At 42.4% G+C, this 26,178-nt stretch overlaps 2 protein-coding genes across 4 annotated transcripts; both read left to right on the top strand.

Annotated features, from left to right (window-relative positions):
- Positions 1–667: 667 nt before the first annotated feature.
- wdr55 (WD repeat domain 55) lies at positions 668–4,835 on the top strand. Its single transcript, XM_050066400.1, has 4 exons — positions 668–1,274; positions 2,772–2,878; positions 3,067–3,336; positions 3,856–4,835. The coding sequence occupies exons 1-4, from the start codon at positions 720–722 to the stop codon at positions 4,190–4,192; spliced, it is 1,269 nt and encodes a 422-aa protein (XP_049922357.1). The 5' UTR covers positions 668–719; the 3' UTR covers positions 4,193–4,835.
- A 1,674-nt stretch (positions 4,836–6,509) lies between these two features.
- psip1b (PC4 and SFRS1 interacting protein 1b) lies at positions 6,510–24,539 on the top strand. 3 transcript variants are annotated; one of them, XM_050066387.1, is made up of 13 exons: positions 6,510–6,642; positions 9,453–9,571; positions 9,685–9,749; positions 9,837–9,972; positions 10,777–11,216; positions 12,667–12,721; positions 12,951–13,008; positions 13,938–15,277; positions 15,385–15,488; positions 17,888–20,321; positions 22,174–22,275; positions 22,402–22,687; positions 23,460–24,539. In XM_050066387.1, the coding sequence occupies exons 2-13, from the start codon at positions 9,488–9,490 to the stop codon at positions 23,477–23,479; spliced, it is 5,124 nt and encodes a 1,707-aa protein (XP_049922344.1). In that variant the 5' UTR covers positions 6,510–6,642; positions 9,453–9,487; the 3' UTR covers positions 23,480–24,539. The 3 variants fall into 3 exon arrangements, with proteins under 3 accessions (XP_049922344.1, XP_049922342.1, XP_049922343.1); XM_050066385.1 differs by having other exon boundaries at positions 10,777–11,271; positions 12,206–12,721; XM_050066386.1 differs by lacking the exon at positions 12,667–12,721 and having other exon boundaries at positions 10,777–11,271.
- The last annotated feature ends 1,639 nt before the right edge of the window (positions 24,540–26,178 follow it).

The raw sequence follows: 26,178 nt of genomic DNA, 5'->3' as shown, positions 1-26,178 counted from the left end.
GTTAAATGAAAATGATGATTAGAATTATTTGATTTCAATCGAACTCACTTTATTATTACAAAAAATTAATAATAATCTGAAATGACGTAAACTTTTTCACATAAATACATCAACACAAATTCACTTTTAACCAAACAACAACACTATATTACAAACTCTACAAATAACATCAGACATTATAAAAAGTGGCTGCAGGTCAACAAATTAATTCTTTGTTTAAATATACATTAAACTATGATGATAATGTCGATGAGTAGTAATGTAAATATAAGTGAAATAATAATAATAAATAATTATTAAGAGAGCAAGTTTGTGTGTTTGTATGACACTATTTTTTTGCGAGAATTACTTTAATTTAATTTCCGTATTATTTATTTCAGAATCAGGTTTTCACATTGAAGAATTTACCCTGATGTTTTCCATTACAACAAATATAGTAAGAGAAAATAAAAATTAAAAGCATGTGCCGTCAGTCAAGAAACATGAACAAAATTAAAAACTGACAATAAAAAATACAAACTGTCTTTGTCTCGTGACAACAGTTTATTTGTCTGTTATAAAATAATTAAAAATATTTTTAAAAAGACAATAAAAATGTGAATAAAATAAAATAAAATAACCTTTGTATTATTGTGACAACACCGCACCGTGCAGCAGGGGGCAGTCTCATCTGTTTTACCGTCGTTAATCAGCGTAGAAGAAGAAAGAACTCAAACAACATGGCGGCGCCCTCAGAACACGCTGATGCCTCCTCCTCAGTGACAGAACCTCCAGAAATGGACAAACCAGAAGCTCCAGAAACCACCAGAGACCCGGAAACCTCAGACCCAGAGCCGGCAGCTCAGGACCCAGACCCGGATGAGGACGAAGACGAGGACGAAGCGGAGCCGTCCGGGCCGAAGATCCGCGACACCCCGCAGGACATCCGACTGGAGGCGATCGCCAACACGGTGGCCTTCCACCCGAGCAGAGACATCCTGGTGTGCGGGGACGTGGACGGAGACGTGTACGCGTACTCGTACTCGTGCACGGAGGGGGAGAACCGGGAGCTGTGGTCGTCCGGGCACCACATGAAGTCCTGCCGCCAGGTGCGCTTCTCCGCGGACGGGCTGAAGCTGTACAGCGTGTCCCGGGACAAAGCTGTCCACCTGCTGGACGCGGAGCGAGGGCAGCTGGTGACGAGGATCCGCGGGGCGCACGGGGCCCCCATCAACAGTCTGCTGCTGGTGGACGAAAACATCCTGGCGACCGGAGACGACGGAGGAACCCTCAAGGTCCGGACAGGAAGTACTTTATCACTGTGTCTTAACACTTGGTCTAAATGCGACTGAACACTGGATGAGACTGAACACTGGCTAAAGTCTGACACTCTAAGGACAGTGTGGGGTCTTAGTGTCACTCTGTAAGACTTCACAAAGACTGGGGATCTTACAGGGTCACTGTTTACAGACTGCAGCTAGATGCCTTTTGAGTATTTGCATGATCCAAGACGAAAAACTTATGACAACATTAAACAGTTTTGATTTTATCAGAACATTAGGATGAGAACAAGACTGAAGACAGCTCGGACTGACAGCAGTCGAGATTGCGTGAGCAAAACTCTTGATTTTACTCCGACGCTGTAGTTGTCTTTTCAGATGGAGGTCCCTGAAGAGAAGTCAGACCAAATAGGGGTCCGGGACCTTATGTGCATCAATTTAAGGGTCCTTGACATGAACAGAGTTTGAGAACCACTGCTCTAAAATGGTCTAATTTTGATGGTCTAATCTGGCCTTCTAATGGTCGACGCTGAACTTTTTTAACAGTCCAAACTGATGTTGCGACGTTCTGAGATGGCTTTTAATGCTCTGAAATAGTCTTTTGATGTTCTTAGCATGTTCCTCATGGGCGAAGATAGTCTATGAATGGTCTTTGATGGTCTTTTAATGTTCCAGTTAATGTTCTGATGGACAGTACTGGTTTCTTGATCAAAATAGTCTTTTGGTGGTCTAATGTAGTCTTCGATTGGTCCTAGCTGATGGTCCAAGATAATGTTTTTATGTTCTGAGGCTAAGCATATAGCAAAAGAGCAAAAATGGTCCTTTGATGGTCTAATCTAGTCTCTAAATGGACCAATATGGTCTTTGGACAGGGCATGCTGGTCTTTAACTGGTCCAAACTGATGTTGTGATGGTCTCAGGTGGCTTCTTATTGGTCTGAAATAGTGTCTTGATGGTCTAAGCATGATCCAAGGGCAAAGATAATTTGGAAATGGTCTTTTAACGGTCCATCTATTGATGAAGCTGGTTTCTTAATATTCCGAAATAGTCCTTTGATGGTCTAAGCATGTCTCTTAAGGGCTAAGATAGTCTGAAAGTGGTCTAAGATGGTCTGTTTTTGGTCTAAGCTGAACTTTTAACGATCCAGCTAATGGTTGATGGACAAAGCTGGTCTCTTGATTGTCCATAAATGTTTTTGAAAGGTCTTCACACGTGTCTCAGATGCTAGCTGTTGTTCTGAGGGTTTACTGTGGTCTTTAATTGGTCCCAGCTGATGTGATCCAAGCTGGTGTTTTGATGATCAGTGCAAGCCAGTTTTGTAAAATGGTAACAAAGACAAAATGTTGTTAATATGATCATACTTCAGTTACACGGTGCTGCTCTGTTGATGGTCGAGGTGGTCTGTTGTGGTCTTGATTGGCAATGACTTGCAGTGACTTTCCTTTTTTAATAGAAGTAAACGTTCAGTCCCCAAGATGTAAATTCTATTGGTTTGTTTGCGTCTCTCTGAAGGTGTGGGACATGAGGAAGGGGACGGCCATCATGGATCTGAAACACCACGAGGATTACATCAGTGACATCACTGTGGACCAGGCCAAGAGGATCCTCCTCACCACCAGGTAACAATTATAAAATATCAATATTCTCCAAAGTGTGCCATCCGGTCTTTTGATTGACTTCTTCTCTCCAAAGCCTGCCCTTGAAAATCAACCGTCAAAGCTGTGAAACCAAAATTCATAATCCATCCAGAAAGCTTTTCAAACTTTAGTCTGAGCTCTAATTTGATCTGCTATGATCCCATCCGCAGTGGCGATGGTACCATGGGTGTCTTCAACATCAAGAGGCGGCGGTTCGAGCTGCTGTCGGAGTACCAGAGTGGCGATCTGACCTCGGTGGTGCTGATGAAGCGCGGCAAGAAGGTGGTGTGCGGCTCCAGCGAGGGCACCATCTACATCTTCAACTGGAACGGCTTCGGAGCCACCAGCGATCGCTTCGCCCTCAAGGCCGAGTCAGTGGAGTGCATCGTCCCCATCAACGACAGCATCATGTGCACCGCCTCCATGGACGGGTACATACGGTGAGTTGGGTCATAACCTTATTGACTGATCGTGTGGTATACGGACATGATGTTGATCATTTTGCTGACCTCGATATTATCCGTTGTGTTTACATGCGTGTTTGTTTGAAAACATGCTGCCTCTATACACACACTAAAAGTACTGTTTATTCAAATGGAGTCTGGTGGGTTTGGTGATGGTGATTTCTGGTTGAACAAAAAGGATCTTCCTCTTTAACACAAAGCTCTACCTCTGTAGGGATCATAATGTTGTCAGACACTCAGACGTTAATTGCGGGTGCACACATGACCAGAGTGGTTACACTGCAGCTTGTTTCACTGCTGCCGGCTGCAGCGCTCTCTCTCAGTACTGGACCAGTTTCGCTTTAGACTCCGTATTAGCTACCAGTCTGGGACCGATCAGCCTAATTTTGTTAGTTTGTTCTGGACCTCCTTATTGAAGTCTACGTGTCTCTTACCACATTACGTGTTACTAACATATTATGACGTGATAGTAAAGTTCTGTCTGTCCTCCATCAGAGCCATCAACCTCCTTCCCAACCGGGTCATCGGCTGCATCGGGCAGCATGTCAACGAACCCATCGAAGAGCTCGCCAAGTCCTGGGACTCCCGCTTCCTGGCCAGCAGCGGCCACGACCAGCTCATCAAGTTCTGGGACATTTCCAGTTTACCCAACACGACGGTCAATGAATACCGCAAGAGGAAGAAGAAAGACGGACGGATGAAGTCTCTCACCAAGAAAGCCCACGGAGACAATGACTTTTTCTCAGGACTCGCAGAGGAAACGGAAAAGAAGGAGGAGGAGGAAGAGGAAGAAGAGGAGGATGACAGTGACAGTGACAGTGGCAGCGATTAAAACACAGTTGGTTTCATGTTTGAAATGTGTTGTTACTGTGCCGTGAGACAGTTTTGTCCTAAATAAGTGGACACACTCGGCCACTGTTTGCTGGACGATCCAAAGTGCCTCACAGAGTTCGGAGTGTGTACACTAGTGTTTATGGCACTGTGGACACACACTGACCCTCTGACCTCGGCAGTGTTGGTGTCTCTTTTAGGTTCAAGTGCAACCTAGAAACAAACAACACTGGTGACTGTGGGATGAAGAGCGAATGTCCCAGAAGATTACACACTCTTTACTGCAGAAATGTTCACACACACTGGCTGTTGATGAACCAAATATAAGAACTAATGATCAGACATTAAGATAATGGGAGATAATAACAATGCTAGGCCCAAATATGATTTGTACATCCCTAATGTGTCCATAACAGAGTATCAGTAACTGTCTGCTAAGACTTGTAATTCTACCAACAAATTCTAAGAGAAAAGTTCAGTCTTGTTTTGGTATCTCTACCAAAAGTCTATTCAGTTGAAATTTCTCAAACAGTGATGAGTCCCATAGGTTTCTGGTGGCATTTTTAGCCTCTACGGTGGGTATATTTCTGGAGAAATGTATTTCTATTAATATTAAAATTGTTTCTTAAATATCCTTAATTCGTTTGAATATTTTCAACACATCATGTCTTGAAATTTACAAAGGGCTGATGAAATGCAGGCGTTTAAAGAGTACCAAGCATGTGTTTGTGCAGAAGTTTGACTATTCCTTGAAAAGTATTAAGCTGTAAATTAAGTTTTTCATGAGCCAAATTCTGACAGATTTTCTTGAGGTGGTACAGTTGGCTCGTAGGGTAGATCATAGTACTGCATTATATCATAAATGTAGTGGACTAAAAAGTAGAATATTCAACTCCAAAATTTAGTGGAGCAGAAATCATAACGTGGCAATACTTAAGTAAAGTGCAAGTACCTTGAAACTGAGCTCAAGCAGCACTTGAGTTAATGTATACTTTCCACCACTGTTTAAATAAGGAGCAGTAAGGAACCCGTGTTGGGTAGTAACCAGTTATATCCAGTTATATCTCACTGCAGTCGCTAGCTGTTTTAGAAAGGGCCCAACACCTTCCTTCTAACCTCCAATTTACAGTAATGAAATAATAATAATATTACAGTAACAGTCCTTTAAGGGTAGTGAGGAACCAGTGTTGGGTAGTAACCTGTTATATCTTTAAGGCCCTGACACACCAAGCCGACGGTCGGCCGTCGACCAAAGTCGAGCCGTCGGTGAGCGTCTGTCGCCCTAGTTTTTGCGGTGTGTCCCGCACCGTCGGCACTTCGGCGTCGGCAGCTTTTCGGCCGATTGAGCATGTTGAATCGGCGGCGGAGCTTGTCGGTGAGAGAGATCACTCTGATTGGCTGTTCAGGTTTTATTTCCTCGCCCCTGTAGCGAGTGAATCTGCCTGTAGTGAAACCGGGGCTAACCGGTGCTTCCTCCTCAGGCTCCACTTCACTCAGCTGCCCCACAGACCCGCTGCTCCTCCACACTTTAACCTGAATAACAAACCGGAGCTAGCTGGGAGCGGCTAGCGGAGCGTTAGCCGCAGCATGACCGGAGGGAAGCACAGCCAGTTAGCCTCTGCTAGTCTCTGAGCTAGCCCCGGCTCTCCGTTTGGATCCAACCGGAGCACCGAGCCCTCGTTTGTTATTCAGGTTAAAGTGGGAAGAAGCAGCGGGTTTATCGGGCAGCTGAGTGAAGTGGAGCCTGAGGAGGAAACACCGGGACCGTCTGGATGTAATAGTCCGTGTAGTGTGTTCAAATGTAACTGACACAGGGCGACGTGAGGCGACGCAGACGATGCAACAGTTGGCTTTTGTCGGCTCTATTTCTTCAATGTCGGTTTGGTGTGTCCGCACCTTTAGGCCCAGCATTTTTCCAGACACTTTATTAGCTATATTACCCAGTTTAAAACTTTTGTTGGGAAAATAATCCACAGGGAATCAAATGTTATAAATTACATTACTCTGATGAAGTAGTTAGTTACATCTATAACAGGGTAACTAAATGTTCTTGAGGTGGTACAGTGGGCTCATTAGGTGTAGTACAAAAGTACTTACTAGTGCAGTATATTAGCATCATGTCAGAAGAAAAACGAAGTAAAAAGTACAATTTTGCCTCCAAAACGTTTAAATCTACAATAAATATAAATACTGTATTTTTTTACGAACGTTTTATTTTACACGTTACAGCTGCCATAACTCATTTCCCGTTACCCCCTGAGGTGGTACAGTCCGCTGTTTGGTACAGTCCAGCAGCAGGCGGGAAAGCGCTGAATGTCACGTGACCCGAGCTCATGGAGCAACATGGCGACGAGCTGAGGAGTGTAGCTTAGCAACAAGAAGCCTCTCGTCGTCCCGAGGAAGCACCGAGGCGTTTATTAACGTTTACAGAGGACCGTCGGTCGGTTTACGGTGAGTACACCTGCTGTCGTCCCGGTTAACGTTCAGCTGGAGGAAATAACGTAAACGGAGAGCTCAGACTGTGAGCGAGCAGCTAGCTGAGGTTAGCCTCAGTGCTAACAGGGCTGTATTTGTAAACAAGGAGTGAAACATGCAGCTGGAAACGAAACTGCTGACTAACTGACACGGTTTTCACTTCAGTGTGATGAGACACCGCTGACAGCAGGTTGACACGAGCTGAGGGTGAAGACAGCGACCTGTTTTAATCTGTAGTTCCAGATGTTTAGCTGAGGAAACGTTTCTGTGTGGACACATCTGCACGAGGAGGAACTGCTGTCTGTCAGTGGAGAAGTGTGACTAAGTGTATTTAATCAAGTGCAGGCTGCGCAAAACACCTCAAGTTAAGAGTTTCCTTAAAGTCCTGATTGGGGTTTCCTTAAAGTAACATTGGTTGCACAAACCCCTTAAGCTTTCCTTAAAATGTTCACATTTCTGGTTTTCTCCTTGTCTTGCTCTTATACTTAAGGGATCCTTAGACTGTTGCACAAAAGACCTTAGCAACCAAAGCAAGGTCAAAAACAAGGTAGCTGTCTCACTTGCAACCTGACCAAGTTTATGGTGCTAAATAACAGTTGTTTTCCGTATTTTGGATGAAATTTACTTTGTAGTTTTTTCTTTCTTTGATTGTATTCCTACAGAAGTTTAATCTTTTCCTCCTCTGACCAGTCTGGTTTTCTTGTCTGTCATTTTTGCACTCTCTAACTATGAGACAACTCTGTGAGACGATAACAGGCGTCACAGCGTGAGTCCAAGCAAACAAACTCCGATCTCCAAGGAAACTGTAATCGTTGTAAAATCCTTTTCAGAGCAGTAAATTTAATTTTTTCTCCTTAACTAAAGAACCCTTTTAAGGGATTCTGTGCAACTTTGAAAGTCCCTCAGCTATGGAGAAATTAAGCCTTTAGTGTCATACTTAAGGAGAAAACTGAAGGTGTTTTGTGCAGCCACTTCCTGGTGCTTTCACCTTCTTTGAGTGTTAACATTTTAAACATCGCAAACGTGATGATCTTATAGACCATGATGCATCGCTGTAAATTAAACTACCCAACAGTATCTAAAGGGAAAATGAGCTCAACCTGAAACATCTGCAGCAGGAATATTAATCCGAACACATCAGCTACAGCAGCCTTTTCCTTATCTGACCCCTTTTCTATCACTGAGTCAACTGAAGACTCCTGACTGAGTATTTTATGGATATATTTAATGCAGAACAATAATTGTACAGAACAACTGATAAACTCTACATCTAACATCTTTAATGTGGTATTAAAATGTCTTAAATTTAACCTGGTGGAAAGCAGCTGTGTGACAGCAGAAACCCTGGAGTAAAATCGTCTTTTAATTAAGATAAAACTAAACTAAAATAATCACGTAATTGTTGAGTCAATAAACGCTTTGAATAGCCCCTTTTCCACCGCAGGAACTTTAATCATTTACCCGGGATTTTGAGAAACCTCGGCGCATTTCCACTGAAATTACCCGGGTAAAAAACTTTCCCTCAATCCCAAACGTTCCCTGAAAAAAAGCACCTAGCAGGGGGTAGGACTTTTCAGATTACCCAGAATTCTTGAGGGGCAGGGCTGTGTGCTGACGAATGCTGATTGGTGGAGCACACACTTGCAGCGTTCCGCACTTCCTGGTACGGGAAGCTGCTGCAAACTTTATTACATTTCTACAAGCTTTACTTCGTGTGTGTTTTGATTAAGGATGGGTACTGAAACCTGGTACTAAATTAGCCCCGGGGCTAAATTATCAAAGACCGTAGTATTGATGAGCGCTGACAGTATCGGTTCTGATCTCCTCCACACACACACACCGACACGACACAGTAACCAGTGAACAGCTGAGCGACCACAGTGGAAACTAACTCGAAAATGACTTGAGTTGACGGCAGCTACACTCATTACTCAAAGTGTCATTAAACCGTAGCGAGTAAGAAGCCAATACTTTATCAATACATGTGTTCAGCAGCATGAACATGAAGACATGTAGACAGCAATATTCAATATGCTCCGCCCACAGTCTCTCATCCACCGACACTAACGTTACGTCTAATATTTTGAATAAATTTTCCGGAACTTTGAGGTGCGGTGGAAACTCAAACCACACAGATTACCAGGAATTCTTTTGCCCAGGTAAATTAATTCCTGATAATAAAAGTTCCTGGAAATGTTGGTGGAAAAGAGGCTATTGTGGCCAGTTTTAGTTTGTGTCTCTTGTTAGACATAAAATTCTAATGCAGGCGTTCTCTGTCTATTTAATATAAAGTTGATAAGAAAATGTGTCTGTGAGACGAGGATGTGGAGGTTAAGTTCAATAAAAGGCTTTAAATCTGAGATGTAACCAACGACGAATTTGCCTGACGTTTAAACAGAGGTTTTAGCTTCAGCTAGTCGACTCGTACAAAAGTAAGAAAACCGTGAAAATTAAGCACAATTTCAGGGTAAAAACTGCCTGAAAAAATACTGCATGTAATATAAAAGGCCAATTGAAACGGTTAACTTTTAAATAACCGAATGGTATTATTACATGCATATAATAATAATAATACTAATCTCAATTTCTCAATCTCAAGTTTAACCGACCCGTATTTCTGGTGTTGACGAGCGAGGGTAGCAACATGTAGTCATTAAATCACACACATCTCCACTCTAAGTACTTGTTAGCTGTAAGTGAAAACAACCTTGGTGCCCACTGGTGGAGGTGAAGATGACGTCAGTGGATGAATTTAAAGCCTAAATGTGGTCTGTGTTTTCTGTCAGGCTGTTTCTGTGTGATCGAGCTCTGCAGCAGCAGGATGCCGGGGAAAAACGGGGACCAGTTCAAACCAGGAGACTTGGTGTTTGCCAAGATGAAGGGGTTCCCCCACTGGCCTGGCAGGGTACACACACACACACACACACACACACACACACACACACACTGTAAATAAATGTACATAGGTGTGTATTTCTGTGCTGTGATGTTTAATGTTATATTTCTGTGTGTGTTCAGGTCTGTAAGTCGGATAGCGGATACAAGAAGAGAGTCCCGGTCTTCTTCTTCGGGACTCACAACATGTACGTACACACAGCTGACGATCAGTTTACATCACCATCAACAGTGTCGATTTCAATGTGATTCATGTTTTTGTCATCCTTCCTCAGAGGCAGCATCCCTCCAGAGAACATCGTTCCTTATAATCGAAACAAGATGAAGTACGGCAGCGGCGTCCGCATCAAAGGCTTCACTGAGGGCATGTGGGAGATCCAGAACACACCAGGAGTCGGGAGTAAACTCAAAGTCAGTGTCTGTTTCTCTTTAATGTTTAATTGGTTGACATCCTCTCTCCTCAGCTCTGACACTCAGTACATCTCCAGTCACAGTGAAGTGGAGCTACAGTCCCAGCTGGACGAGGACATCTAACTGGCCTACTGTCCTTGTCCCAGTATACAAGCACGGGAGGGGAATCCATTTATTGAGCCAAGTATGTGCGACTCCTCTACGATAGGTGGAGATATGCCCCCTTTCAGCTTGTTAGTATTGGACCTTTTTCCTGTTGACCTATTACGTCACAGACCAAACAATGGACAAACAAGTTAGCTACGGTTAGCTAGCAGCTAACTGCTACCATGGTGGACAACTTTACAGCTCTGTACATTTGGTCCGTCCAAAAAGTCACGGCTCTGGATGTAGATTTCTCCATGTTGTTACCGGCTTCTTCTTCTCTTACGCATTTAATGCTATTGGACTTCCGGGTCAAAGCCAGGGGCAGAAACTGTGGAGCATGCTCAGAGCGCCTCAACAATGGACTGATTAGTTTTTGGTGGACAAAGGTCAAGGTCACTGTGACCTCGTCTGTCGTAGTCTTGTGAACCTGAGGTCTCAAGAACACACTGAGGGAATTTCTTCACAAACGTTAACTTGGACTCAGCGACGAACTGATGAGGTTTCGGTGGTCGAAGACGTTGAAACATCATATATATATATGACCTCTTTAATCAGTTGTCAAAATTGTCGTTTGTGTATTTTTCTAATAAGTTCTGTTCAATACATTGAATGATTTTTGGTTCTAATGTACTTTGTCCTGTTCTGTTGTGTCCTCAGGTTCCAGCACAGATCAACACACAGACTCCACCCAATAAACTGACCTCTTTAGCTAAACCTACACCTGTTAAACCAGCTTCTATCAGTAAAACCACAAATGACACTAAATCCACTCCCAGTAAATCTGCCTCTGCAAAGCCTGACAGTAAACCAGTGGCCGGCAGAGATACTCCGAGCAGAGTTACTGGTGCTGCTGCTGTGGCTAAAACCCCCACAAGAGCTTCATTGAGATCTGCTCCAGAGAAAACGACAGACTCCAAACAGACTTCAACTTCAGATGCAAGCAGAGTTACAAGTACAAAGGAAACTGTTGCTGCTGTGGCTAAAACTCCAACAAGAGCTTCGTTGAGATCTGCTCCAGAGAAAACGACAGACTCCAAACAGACTTCTGATCAGGCTCCAGATGTTTCAGAGGCTGCTGTGACTACAAGAGGCAGAAGGTCAGCAGCAGGAGGGAGAAGTGAAAGTACCACTTCATCAGAGAACAACAAGGAGGTGAGAGGCTTAAACAGCTGATTCTCAGCTGGTGCCCACAGCAGAAGAAGAGGTGATTCAAAGAGCTCCAGTCAGAGCTCAAACCGTTTGAAAAAAACATGATGGGAATTTGACATTTCTATTCGTGTAATTCTCTCCATACACCTCATGTTTTCAGCTCCTCATACTTTATTTACGTCAGCTTTTAAATCAACTATAATATTAATTTTTTCCAAAAAAAAATTTAATTATTTTTTTTTTTCCTTTTCAGATTTGGCACAAACGTCTACTTTCTCAACAATACCCTGATTAGATTTTGGGCGTCAGAGGTCTAACTGTGGCCTTGTCTGTCTCACTCTTGTGAACGCGGTATCTGAAGAACACTGTGCGGGAGGTTTTCTTTCCTCCAAATTTTACACAAATATTCACCTGGACTCAACGATAAACTGATACGATTTTGGGGGTTAATGGTCAAGGTAACTGTGACCTTGTGTCTCATTCTGGTGTAAGCAATATCTCAAGATGCCCTTGAGGGAATTTATTCAAATTTAGCACAAACATCTACTTAGACTGAAGGATGAACTAATTAAAATCTAGTGGTCAAAGGTCACTGTGACCTTGCCTGTCTTATTCTTGTGAAAGCAATATCTCAAAAAGGCCTTAGTGGAATTTATCAACTATGACCTGATAAGAGTTTTGGGGTTAATGGTCAAGGTAACTGTGACCTTGCGTCTGTATGTATACTGTGAAAACAGTATCTCAAGATAGCTGTGAGGAAATGCTTTTATATTTGGCACAAACGTCCAGGTGGACTGAAGGATGAACTGTTTACAATTCGGTGGTCAGAGGTCACTGTCACTTTATAGAATATGCTTTTTGACAAGACACGTCAATCTTTGGTTAAATTTTTGGTGTTTTCTGTTTGTTGTTTTTGTTTGTTGTTGTTGTTTGTCAGGTTGATGCCGAGCAGCACAGGAAGAGGACACCTGCAGGTCCTGCTGTGACCACGGCCGACTCCAAACAGACTTCACCTTCAGATGCAAGCAGAGTTACTGCTGCTGCTGATGTGGCTAAAACTCCCACAAGAGCGTCACTGAGATCTGCGTCAGAGAAAACGACAGACTCCAAACAGACTTCAACTTCAGATGCAAGCAGAGTTACTGCTGCTGCTGATGTGGCTAAAACTCCAACAAGAGCGTCACTGAGATCTGCTCCAGAGAAAACGGCAGACTCCAGACAGACTTCAACTTCAGATGCAAGCAGAGTTACAAGTACAAAGGAAACTGTTGCTGCTGTGGCTAAAACTCCAACAAGAGCTTCATTGAGAGCTGCTCCAGAGAAAACGACTGACTCCAAACAGACTTCTGATCAGGCTCCAGATGTTTCAGAGGCTGCTGTGACTACAAGAGGCAGAAGGTCAGCTGCAGGAGGGAGAAGTGAAAGTACCACTTCATCAGAGAACAACAAGGAGGTGAGAGGGTTTGGGATGTACTGTTACAGACATTAAACAAGCTTAATGTGGAGTGTGAAGAGTTTCTGTGTAAAAGATGTTCATGATAATCAGATGAGATGCATGTTGTGTTTAAGGTTCACAGTGGAGGACATCATAAGTTGTAGTGTGTGATAAATGTAGGATAGGAGGTCTCATTGTCTCGTCGGCGACCAAGAGTTAACATCAGTGGGGGTTTTTTTTATGTCAGGTAAATGCTGAGCAGCAGAAGAAGAGGACACCTGTGACTCCTGCTGTCACCACTCCAAGTAAGACTCACACACACGCTGCTAATGATCAGTTATCTTTAGGTAGAGTCAGGACCCATTCAGTCCAGTATCTATGTCATGTTCCAATACTTCCATAATCTGATGTTGGTAACGACACACAGAGCCTCTGCTGTGCTGCTGCAAGTAGGGTAGACATATTGGTGGAACCTTTTTAGTTTAAACAGACTGAGGCGGCCTTCTGCCACGGGAGGGGCTGTTGAAGACTTGTGGGAGGAGCTGTTGATGACGCCACACGTGCGAGCCACTGGTGGTGGATAAACAGGAAACAGCTGATAGCAGGAATTAGCGAGCAGCTAGTAGCAAGAGGGAAACACAAACCTGACAGACACTGTAAAGATGAGCAACTGGGGAGACAAGGAATTGCGCGCCCTCCTTGTCCTCGCAAACGAAGAGGCCATTAACCGTCAGATGACGGGGACGGTGAAGAACGGGCCGACTTACGAGAGAATCGCCGAAGGACTGACCAGCCGCGGCTTCCCTCCCACGTCACTGTTTACGTCACACGCTGAGCTACACGTTTTGTTACTTGCTCACGCCCCCCATTGCCCCGAAAAAGACACATTCTGTATAAACAAAAGTAGGTAGGCGGCATTTTGCTGCACTCCCCAATTTTGTTTTTATACTGCCAATGCTGAAAAAAGACTGATTGGGCTTTCCTGCAAATTTGCACAACTCCTGTTTAAAAAGGGCTACAGTGACTTTTTAATTCCGGCTCACAACCGCACAAATACAGCTCGCCATTCTTTTTATCACAGCAACGATCTGCTGACTCTTTAAACAGATGGTTAGAGTCAGTTGCGGTGCCAACAAAGATCTGAAGTCAGACAAACAGACTGAAAACTTTATCTTGTCAGATAAAACAGATGTTGACAAAGTTTTCCTCTCTTGTGTTTTTTTTCCTCAAACAGTCATCAAGAAACTGGAGACGGCAGAACCAAAGTCTGCTCCGACACAAACGTCGAGGAACAAGAGAGGACAGAAAGACGAAGAGGAGGAGAAGTCATCAGAGAGCCAAGGAGTCAAGAGGAAAAGAGACGAGAAGGATGAAGAGAAGAAAACAAATCAGGACGGCAGCGATGGAAAGAAAGAGGTGACAACAAAAGAGACATCAGAGAGTCAAAGAACAAAAAGAAAGAAAGATGAAGAGGAGGATAAAGAGAAGAGAGAAGTGACGATGAAAGACAAAACAGAAGAAAATAAGTCCACTGAGAGCCGAGTGATGAAGACAAGGAGGGCAGAGAAAGACGACCAGAAGGAGGAGAAGAGAACAAAAGAAGTTGGAGAGAAAAAAGAGAGGGTAGAAGAGGAGAAACAGAAGAAAACAAAGCAGGATGGAGGTGTGGAAGGGAAGAAAGAAGTGACAACAAAAGAGAAAACGGAAGAAGAGAAGACCACAGAGAGCCGAGGAGTCAAGAGGAAGAGAGACAAGAAGGAAGACCAGGAGGAAGAGAAGAAAACGAAACAAGACGACAGCAAAGGAAAGAGTGAGAAGGAGACAAGGAGAGAAACAAGGTCAGAGAGTGAGGGGAGAAAAAGAATGAGAGAAAAGGAGGAGCAGCAAGAGGAGATGAAGGAGAAGAAGAAGGTCGCAGAGGAGGGGAAAACCAGAGAGACCGAAGGGACGAAGACGAGGAGGGCAGAAAAAGAGGGGCAAAAGGAGGAGAAGAAAAAAGAGGATGGTGAAGGACAGAAAGAGGAGAAGACGAGGAGAGAGACACGGTCCGAGAGTGAAGGAAGAAAGAAAATGATAGAAAAGGAGGCGCAGAAAGACGAGGTAAAGAAGAAGGTAGCAGAGGAGAAGAAAACTGGAGAGACCAAAGGGATGAAGACAAGGAGAGCAGAGAAGGAGGGACAGAAGGAGGACGAGAAGAAAAATAAAAATGAGGACAGCGAAGGACAGAAAGAGGAGAAGTTGAGGAGAGAAACACGGTCTGGGAGCGAAGGAAGAAAAAGAACGACAGAAAAGGAGGAGCAGCTGAAAACAAAAGATGTTAGAGAAGTGTCAGAGAAAAGAGAAGAGGGCCGAGGAACGAAGAGAGAAGAGAAGGAGGTGAAAGAGGAAATGATGAAGAAGAAGAAGGTGATAGAGGAGGAGAAAACCGGAGAGAGCGAAGGGGCGAAGACGAGGAGAGCAGAGAAAGAGGAAGAGAAGAAGAAAACAACGGAGGCAGCTGAGGAAGGAAAGAAAGAAGAGATGACAAAGAAGAAGACGGAGGATGAGAAGGGAGGCAGCTCTGTGGACGAGGAGGTGAAGCTGCTTTTTAATCTCATGCCACAACACTTTAACGACTGTAAACTTCAGAAATAATCTTCTTCTTCTCCATTTTATATTTAAATATGTTTTTTGGTCTGCAGCGACAGCGCCGCCTGGCTGACAGTAGGGACCGTGTGTTGAAGTCTCTGAGAGGTCTGCTGAAGGACGAGAGAGTGAAGGGGAGGGAGACGACCAAGAGCCCTCAGTAAGAAACACACATCTGAATTAACCTCCTGAGACCCTGCGTCCTCATATGAGGACACATTCTGGGTTTGCTGCAGCTAATACTTCATTGTGCTTAACTCAGACCGGTTGTCCTCATTCATGGACACCTTTGTGTAGTGTAGTGGGATCAAGACCACAATACACTAACTGTTAATCCACGTAAAAACAAGATGGCAGCTATCTCAGCAAAGTCAGTCTACAAACAGTTCCGACATAAAAGTGGACAAAACCTGATCAGATTTTATGGTTGGATTTTTTTTTTCTGCTTAATAACTTTAATAGTTAAATGTGGTATACAGATCTGATCAATTTCAGCAATAGCTTCTTTGCATATGGCTCCTCCAGACTAAAGATGGAGGAGCAGAGTCGACTCATTTTAAACATAAACGCTAGTGTCGTATTAAACACGCCTCAACTTGGACGCAATTACAGCATGGGTTTCACCAGACCTCTGCCAGTTAACAGTTAACCTAAAAGGTAGAAAATAGTAACTACATTTAGCTAACGTTAGCCAGTAATGTTAACCTAACAGAGCCTTGCCAGACCTCTGAAAACAATTAGGCTTGTAGGTAGAAAATAGTATCTAAATTTAGCTAACATTAGCTAGTAATGTTAGCCTGACAGCATTTCACCAGACCTCTGGGAACCATTAAGCTAACAGGTAGCAAATAGTAGCTAAAGTTAGCTAACGTTAGCTAGTAATGTTTGCCTGAGAGTTTCACCAAACCTCTGGAAATGATTTACCTAGTAGGTAGAAAATAGTAGCTAAAGTTAGCTAACGTTAGCTAGTAATGTTTGCCTGAGACTTTCACTGAACAACGATTTACCTAGTAGGTAGTAAATAGTAGCTAAATTTAGCTACCGTTAGCTAGTAATGTTTGCCTGAGACTTTCACTGAACCTCTGGAAACGATTTACCTAGTAGGTAGCAAATAGTTGCTAAATTTAGCTAACATTAGCAAGTAACGTTTGCCTTACGATGTTTTACCTGACCTCTGGGAATGATTGACCCACCAGGTAAAACATTGTAGCTAAAGTTGGCTAACGTTAGCTAGCAATGTTAGCCTAACAGAGCCTTGCCAGATCTCTAAAAATAATTAAGCTTGCAGATAGAAAATAGTAACTACATTTAGCTAACGTTAGCCAGTAATGTTAGCCTAACAGAGCCTTGCCAGACCTCTGAAAACAATTAAGGTTGTAAGTAGAAAATAGTATCTAAATTTAGCTAACATTAGCTAGTAACGTTAGCCTGACAGCATTTCACCAGACCTCTGGGAACCATTGATCTAACAGGTAGCAAATAGTAGCTAAAGTTAGCTAACGTTAGCTAGTAATGTTTGCCTGAGACTTTCACTGAACAACGATTTACCTAGTAGGTAGTAAATAGTAGCCAAATTTAGCTAACGTTAGCTGGTAATGTTTGCCTGAGACTTTCACTGAACCTCTGGAAACGATTTACCTAGTAGGTAGCAAATAGTTGCTAAATTTATTTAACATTAGCAAGTAACGTTTGCCTTACGATGTTTTACCTGATCTCTGGGAATGATTGACCCACCAGGTAAAACATTGTGGCTAAAGTTGGCTAAAAGAATCTAAGGTTAGCTTGAACAACTGACCTAGTTGGTAGAAAATAGTAGCTTGAATTAGCCAACATTAGCTAGTAACGTTAGACTGACAGCATTTCACCAGACCTCTGGGAACCATTGATCTAGCAGGTAGCAAATAATAGCTAAATTTAGCTAATGTTAGCGAGTAATGTTTGCCTTGCGATATTTTACCTGACCTCTGGGAATGGTTGACCCACCAGGTACAACTTTGAAGCTAAAGTTAGCTAAAAGAATCTAAGGTTAGCTTGTAACGTTAGCCTGGCAGTGGTGCATCCATGTATAGAAGTGAAATATAAAGACACTTAAACTCAAGCACATTTTCTCACCTGATTTTAAACAAGACAGCAGTTGTTTCAGTCAACCCAGCCACACAAAATAATTATAGATTTGAAGACTCTTGTGCGCCTCCATCAGTTAACCGTGTAAAGGTAACCTGGTAAAACCAGGTGTTGAAATGACCACTTTCAAACCATTTTAAAATTGAACAGTGACCTTGTTTGTATTTTAGCTTTTGCACAACTACATTTAGGCATTGAAAATACACAGTTTTTTTCATGCAGTTGTGACTATTAAAAATAAACCCAATTTTTTGGGGGCATCATTTTTTCCCCAAAACTACTCACTGTTCAAAGACAATGCTTAGTTTTTGTATCCCTACTGATCCCAAATAGCTAGGAGAAATTAAAGATGCATATCAAACAAAGCTCAGCCTCTCAGGAGGATATTTAAAATGTTAAAATAAGTTTTACATGTTCATTTTAAACTCTTACCAGGAAAACCGGGGATGGAGCAAAGAAGAAGGTGGAGCTTAAAAATACAAGGAGTCAGAAGACATCTGAGAAGACGATGGTGAAAGAGAAAGAATCAGCATTCACCAAGGCGATCGACACTAAGAAGATCATCAGCAAGACAGATGTCAAACAGAAAGGAAGTGCTGAAAAAGAAGAGAAGGACGAAGGGAAGACGTCCAGCCAGAAGACAACAGCAGAGAAGAAGAAGGAGGTAAAGAAGGATGAACAGAAGACAGAGCAGGACAAGAAGACAGACTCGAGTAAAACTACAGATGACGCAAAGACAAAGGAAAAGGAGAGCGGGCAGAAGAAAGAAGACAAGATGAAGAATGAGGGAAAGAAAGACGAGGATGCGAAGGAGAAGAAAGACGAAGAAAAGAAGGACGAGAGGAAAATCATCGGAAAGATTGTGAAAGCAACGCCTGGACAAGGACCGAAGGTTCAGGTGAAGACGATGATGGGAGGAACTGCAGCTGTTGTAGCAGTAGAGGAGGAGAAGAAGAAGAAAGAGGTGGCAGCAGCAGCAGAGGAGGAGAAGAAGAAGAAAGAAGAGAAGGCCAGCAGAGAAGAAAAGGTAGAAGATAAGAAAAAGAGTTCAGAGAAGGTGAAGGAGAAGGAGCAAAGAGTTGAAGAGAAGAAATCTGATGACCGAAAGGTAGAAACCATTTCAGAGGTGGAGAGGAAGTCTGAAAGAACTAGAGCAGCGGCAGATGACAAAAAAGACAAGAACGTAGTGGAGGTAGAGAAGGACAAAAAAGGTAAAAGGGAAAATGAGACAATGCTGAAGAAGAACGAAGAGGAGCAAAAAACGCAGAAAGTGACATCAAAATTGCAAGAGAAGAAGAACGACAGCGAGGTGGAAAAAATGGCAACAAGAGAACAGAAGAAGAAGGAGGGAACGACTGAAAATACAGGCAGCAGGTCGAAAGAGAAGAGCGAAAGTGAGATGGAAAAAATTGCAACGAGAGAACAGAAGAAGTCATCAGAGGAAACAACCAAAAAACCTGAGAAGGGATCGAAAGAGAAGAACGACAGCAAGGTGGAAAAAATGGCAACGAGAGAACAGAAGAAGTCAGAGGAAACAACCAAAAAAATTGACAGCGAATCGAAAGAGAAGACCGAAAGCGAGATGGAAAAACTGGTGACAAGAGAACAGAAGAAGAAGTCAGAGGAAACAACCAAAAAACATGAGAAGGGATCGAAAGAGAAGAACGACAGCGAGGTGGAAAAAATGGCAACGAGAGAACAGAAGAAGAAGGAGGGAACGACTGAAAATACAGGCAGCCGATCAAAAGAGAAGAACGAAAGTGAGGTGGAAAAAACTGCAACGAGAGAACAGAAGTCAGAGGAAACAACCAAAAAACATGAGAAGGGATCGAAAGAGAAGAAAGACAGCGAGTTGGAAAAAATGGCAACAAGAGAAAAGAAGAAGACGACGCAGGAAACAACTGAAAAACCTGACAGTCGATCAAAAGAGAAGAGCAAAAGTGAGGTGGAAAAAATGGCTACAAGAGAACAGAAGAAGAAGGAGGGATGGACTGAAAATACGGGCAGCCGATCGAAAGAGGAGAACGAAAGTGAGATGGAAAAAACTGCAACGAGAGAACAGAAGAAGAAGTCAGAAGAAACAACTAAAAAATATGAGAAGGGATCGAAAGACAAGAACAAAAGTGAGGTGGAAAAAATGGCTACGAGAGAACAGAAGAAAAAGTCAGAGGAAACAACCAAAAAATCTGACAGCAAATCGAAAGAGAAGAATGAAAGTGAGGTGGAAAAAATGACAACGAGTGAACAGAAGAAGGAGGGAACGACTGAAAATACAGGTAGCCGATCGAAAGAGAAGAACGAAAGTGAGGTGGAAAAAATGACAACGAGTGAACAGAAGAAGGAGGGAACGACTGAAAATACAGGTAGCCGATCGAAAGAGAAGAACGAAAGTGAGATGGAAAAAACTGCAACGAGAGAACAGAAGAAGTCAGAGGAAACAACCAAAAAACCTGACAGCGAATTGAAAGAGAAGAACAAAAAAGAGATCAAAAAACTGGCAACGAGAGAACAGAAGAAGAGAGAGCAGACGAGTGAAAAACCTGATCAAAGGGGATCAAAAGAGAAGAAGGACGGCAGAGCCGCTGCAGAACTGACCAAGAAAACAGAGTTGGAGCAGAAGCGTACCGAAGAGACAAAACCACAGAAGAAGAAAAGTGACAAAACAACAACAGGAGCAGCAGAGAAAGTGCAGGAAAAGTCAAAAACTGAAGAAGCAAAATCAGACAAGACGAGAGAAGAAGAAGAAGAAGACAGGATAACAAAGGTGGAGCAGGTGCAGCAGCAGAAGAGTTCGGCCATGACGCTAACCGACTCCACGCTGCACAGAATCCACGGAGACATCAGGATTTCTCTGAAGACCGACAACCCTGTAAGACACATTTACACGTTTACTATTAAAACCTTCCAAGATCTTGCTGTACAGTGTTAGCATCGTGAACAACCACGACAGTTGTACGCGATAATCCATCGTTTTATCTCGTGTAGTGTGTCATAGTAGACGACTAGAGACGCCACATCTGGGACGCCTCACAACGTCCTGATTTGATTTTCTTTTTGTCTTCCACGACTTCTCCCGTCACAGCCGTCACTTTGACCAATAGCAACACAGAGCGATCAGCTGCCGTGGAAACTGTACAACAACAACAGCCCAGCCTTTAAGATATTTCCTGTAGGGTCGTTACGTTATCAGTGACTGTCAGAGTTTGCACGCGGTGCTTCAAATGTAGCTCCGCCCATCTGGTGACACTTTTTAAGTTACTAGAGTAACAGTTCAGCTGGAACGTGAACAGACACAGTGACTGAAATAATAATAATAAAAATAGGACAAGAATAATCTGATGACATCACACACGTCGTGAAAGACAACCACCGATGATTGAACGTGTAGTCTGTCATGTCTGTCGGGCGGGCTGTTGGCGAAATCATAGCATTGTCTGATCTGACACAATGACTGTTTGAATAGACAAACATGTCGTGTGGTCTGAACCTGACATTATTTTAGTTTCTGTTGGCTTTTCTGACAGACAGACAGACAGACAGACAGCTAGCCGCATTAACATGTGGAAACAGCGCCCACTGCTCACCCTCAAGTCTCCNGTGTGGTCTGAACCTGACATTATTTTAGTTTCTGTTGGCTTTTCTGACAGACAGACAGACAGACAGACAGACAGACAGACAGCTAGCCGCATTAACATGTGGAAACATAGCGCCCACTGCTCACCCTCAAGTCTCCACTGGTTAGCTAGTGTTAGCCTTGGCCGTTCTGCACTGAGTATCACCCAGGTCTGGCGGGAGCTAACGTTAGCTTGTGCGACGTTATTCAGCAATTACCGCTGGTAACAGTTTCCCTGTGATGGCATGTTGATGCTAAGGTACATTTGCCCACCTTCTGGTCGTCCCCCAGGTCACCCGGGTGAGTAAGCTTGTAGGCTTCATTTTGAGCTGCAAAACCCCTTTGTTCACTTTGCTAGCACCACTAACTGTGATGACTCTGCTAACGGTGCTAACAGTGGTTAACAATGCTACAGGCGGTTCGTGACTCAAAACTGAGTCTGTTACTCACAGGGGTAACCTGAGGGGTGACCTGAGGGTGGGCACAATGTTTCCATAGCAATGCTGTTGGGACAGCGTTACAAGAAATCATTGCTGAATGAGCAGCGCCGCTAGCTGAGGTTAGCTCCCACCAGACCACCAGTGGTGGGCCGGACCAACATGCACAACCAGTCAAAAATATTCTTGGTGGTTTATCGACTGTCTTAAGGTGGTGATAAAACTTGATGTTTGAGATGTCTGAAATCTTTTTTCACTTCTACATATTTGCAGCNGCGTTACAAGAAATCATTGCTGAATGAGCAGCGCCGCTAGCTGAGGTTAGCGCCCACCAGACCACCAGTGGTGGGCCGGACCAACATGCACAACCAGTCAAAAATGTTCTTGGTGGTTTATCGACTGTCTTAAGGTGGTGATAAAACTCAGTTTGAGATGTCTGAAATCTTTTTTCACTTCTACATATTTGCAGCTGAAAGGAACAGTTAGCTCGTGGGCTAATAGCAAACATACCAGTCGCTAACGTTCTTTAGTGCCGATGTCACAATGATTTCAGACTCGCCACCACAGGGCTGTAGGCTACAGAGCATACACACTTGTTTCCTCCTTATCGACAATTTCCACCAAAGCTGATGAAACTGTGCAACAGTCAGTAACGTCTTTCTGTCTTTCAGGACATCAGTAAGTGTCTGACGGCGCTGGATCAGCTCAGTATGGTTTATGTGACGTCGAAACACGTCCAGAGACACAGTGAGCTCATCGCCACCCTGAGGAAGGTACACAGTACACGTTATGACATCACTGATGCTTTTCCCCTGGCGTCAAACACTAAAGCACTGCAACACTAAGTCATGATGTTTTTATCTCTTTACTGTGTTGGTTCCTGTGTTTCCTGTGTGTAGATGCGGTACTACAAAGCCAACCAGGCCATCATGGACAAGGCGTCCATGTTGTACAACCGCTTCAAAAACACCTTCCTGGTGGGGGAGGGGGAGGAGGTGGTGAGCGCCGCCTTCCTGCGCTCTCTGCTGGAGGAGAAGGAGCGGGAGGAGGCCGAGCGGGCGGAGCACTGTGCGGAGAGGCTGAAGAGGGAGGGAGTGCTGCAGGAGGTGAAGAGACGCATGGGCAAGGTGAAGGAGAGGAGGAGCAGTGACGGAGGAGGAGAGGAGAAGGAGGCGAAAACAGAAGGTAAATAAATTAATTTACAGTGAATAAAATATCCTGTTATATAACAAACAAACAAAGTGGATAAATCTTGTTTGTCATTTGTTGAAGTGTTGTATCAGTTGTTTTTTTTGTTTTTTTTAATGTTTATTTAACCAAACAAAAATAACTCTTGGGATTAAAAATCTCTTTTTCAAGATCGTCCTGAGACAGACAGCAACATAAGTTACAGACGACATAGAAAACAAAATAAAATGAAATAAAAAATATACAACCTCAAAACAAGAGAAATGAAAAATTAAATGAAACATTTTGGTATCATTAATTACAAAATAAAAAAGCTTTGCTTTGATTATTATGATTAGTTTATCTATGGTGTATACTATATATTTATATAGATATTTTTTATTTAAGTAATGTGAATTATTTATCCAGCAACTACAAGACTTATTTATTGGTAATAATTTTAAAATAAAAATATTAATAAGGATTTTTGTTTATTATTTAATCATTTATTTAACATACATTTATTTTTATTATCTCTAATAAACAAAACGATACATTTTGTCTTCATCATTTGTAACTTCTTTCATATTAAAAAATATATTGACAGTGTTTTTGTTTATTATTAAACTAAATTGTAAAAAAATTTTTTTTTGATGTTTTAAATTATGATTTTTTTTAGTGCAGTAGTTGCATTCATTCATTCGTTTTAGTTTTGATAAAACTAAACTTTGTTTTTTCTGATGATGCTGATTAGCAGGTTGTTGTTGTTTGTGTTGTTTACCCCCCACAGCTCCAATGGACTGTCCCTGAGGGTTCAGTGATCCTGAAGCAGCCTGGACTGAACCAACTCTAACCTGAGGGGTGTGGACCAGAAACAACCCCACCCCCGCATGGACAATGAGAACTTCCACAGCCACATTTACCTCATCACACACACACACACACACACACACACACCTGTACATTACCTGTAGAGCTCGTATTTATTTACTTCCTGTTGTAAATTAAAGGGCGTTGTTATGTTTAAATGAGAGTTAACACTGTCACACCTGAGCAGGTGTTAACATTAGTGCATCACATACTGACATTAACAGATCAGTGTTTCTCTCTCTTCCACTAACTCGTCACATTAACCTGAGCATTAACGCCAACATTTCTTTTTTAACTTTAACCTTTAACCTGTCTTCATAAACTAACCTTAACTGTTGTAATCATTTGGGTGAACTGTACCTTTAAGAAGCCAACATAACTTCAGTCTACCTCTGCTAACTGTTGTCTGTACGCAGAGAGGGAATGTTGTCCTTGAGTAAATTTTGTCTTTAATAAGTTGGTTAACAGTGCTTACGGGGACGTCACAGTATCTGGTGTCAACTCCGACATTTATTAACCTGTGCTTTAATTTTAAAGGTGCTCTGTGTGCTTTCATCACTAAATGGTCTTCAAACGTGTGTATCGTTAAAACTTAAACCCTCCCATGTGTCTGTACAGGATGTGCTGGGGCTGATGGGAAATGTAGTTTTATTAAGAATGTGCTTTATTTGTGTTTTTGAATGTTTAAACTTTACGTCATATTAACGATATCGCAGCAGCTTTAAGCTCGACATTAAAGCATTAACCTGCCTCACTGAACCTCAACATTCACACTTCACATGCTGAGCACGACTCTGTGCTTTGCTCAGTGGCACCGCGGCAGTAAACTCACATACAACTGTTTTTGTTTTTTCTGTATTTTTATTGTGACACAGTGAGATGTTTTATATTCTTTTTTTCTGTTTTTACTTGGTGCAGCTGTTAAAGATGTTTACTCTGTGACTCTGTTGTGTATATTTATCATTTTTACTGACAGAAATGTACAGTTTTATAAACCTGACACGCCGCCTGGAGTCGAGTTATTTCACTCAGTGGAGCAGAAAGTCTGAACGAGCAGATGTTTTACAGCAGTGATACAGTGAATGACTTGTTGACTTGAATGTTGTTGTTCCAGGTGTTAAAGATGCACCAGCTCTGTAGGTACAGTTACACATAATTATCTGTTAACTGTCTTTAAGTTTTAAGATGATAAAACCTTTGTGTCTTTTTATAAGAAAATGACAATTTTAAAAGACAAATAAATATTTAGATCTTTTTACGAAAAAAAAAAAATGTTGGTTCCTTTTTTAAATATTGGATCTCTTTCTTATAAAAATTGTTTAATTTCAAAATATACTTAAAAAATACAGTTTTTCCATGAAACATTATGACTTGTTATGTCTTGAAATATTATGACTTATAACTACAGTGAAGTCGTCAGATAAAGGTACAACATTTCCCTCTGAAATGTGGAGTAGAGGCATAAAGTCACATAAAATGGAAATACTCAAAGTAAAGGTGCCTCAAAATTGTACTTTTAAAGGGTAATTTGGTGGTCAAAGGTCAAGGTCTCTGTGACCTTTCATCCGTCTTATTTTCGCGAAAGCAATATTTCAAAAAGACCTTTGAGAATTTATTCCAATTTGGCACAAACGTCCACTTGGACTGAAAAATAAACTGATTAGAGTTTGGTGGTCAAAGGTCAAGGTGTCTGTGACCTTTCATCCTTCTTATTTTTCGTGAAAGCAATATTTCTAAAAGACCTTTTGAGAATTTATTCCAATTTGGCGCAAACGTCCATGTGGACTGAAAAATAAACTGATCAGAATTTTGTAGTTGAAGCTCAAAGGTCAGTGTGACCTCACAAAACATGTTTTTGTTCATAACTGAAGAATTCATTCACCAATCATGACCAAACTTGACACAAATGTCTAACAGGATAAAATAATGAAGGTCAATAGGTCAAAGGTCAGCTTGACTGTGACATCATCATGTTTTAGTAGTAGTAGTTTAACGAGAAACAGCCCCTAAATTGCGATCACCAACCCACCAGACTCCTCGTACAAACAGTAATTTTATCATTTTAAAACTCCAACGTAAAGTCTGTATTTGATCATGTGACGATACTATGAAATAAATACAGTAGTTGTTTCAACGCAAAATCTGTCACTAGGGTCCGTCCTGACTTCTGTACGCCGCTGATCCCAACAGTGACAACAGCCGTTCTGCACAGGTAGATGAGAGCGGGGTCAGTTGGCACATCGTTATCTTTTGGTTTCACAAATTTGCCTCAAGAACCCATAACTTCTGCTTATATAGATTTTCCGCCATTTTGAATTTTTTGAAAAACACTTCAAATGGATCTCTTCCTAGGAAGTTTGAGCGATCTGCATGAAACTGGGTGAACATAATCTAGGGACCAATATCTAAAGTTCCCTCTTGGCAAAAGTTGGAAAACTTACTAAAACTGAGCTTCTATAAGGCAATGAATATTGCGGAGGGCGTGGCTCATCACATAAAGGTGTATAACATCTCAAGGGTTTCACCCATCACCACGCAACTTTGTAGGCATATGACCACACATAATCTGAGGGGACCCCTCCATTATTGACCCCATCAAACAAAATGGGGGCGCTAGAGAGCTCATTTCTTATCTAGGC

This window comes from Epinephelus moara, chromosome 17 (genome assembly GCF_006386435.1).
Source record: "Epinephelus moara isolate mb chromosome 17, YSFRI_EMoa_1.0, whole genome shotgun sequence".
In the NCBI taxonomy this organism is placed as follows: domain Eukaryota; kingdom Metazoa; phylum Chordata; class Actinopteri; order Perciformes; family Serranidae; genus Epinephelus; species Epinephelus moara.
The sequence above is the reverse complement of the archived record's forward strand: the minus strand, read 5'-3'. Positions and strand labels throughout refer to the sequence as shown.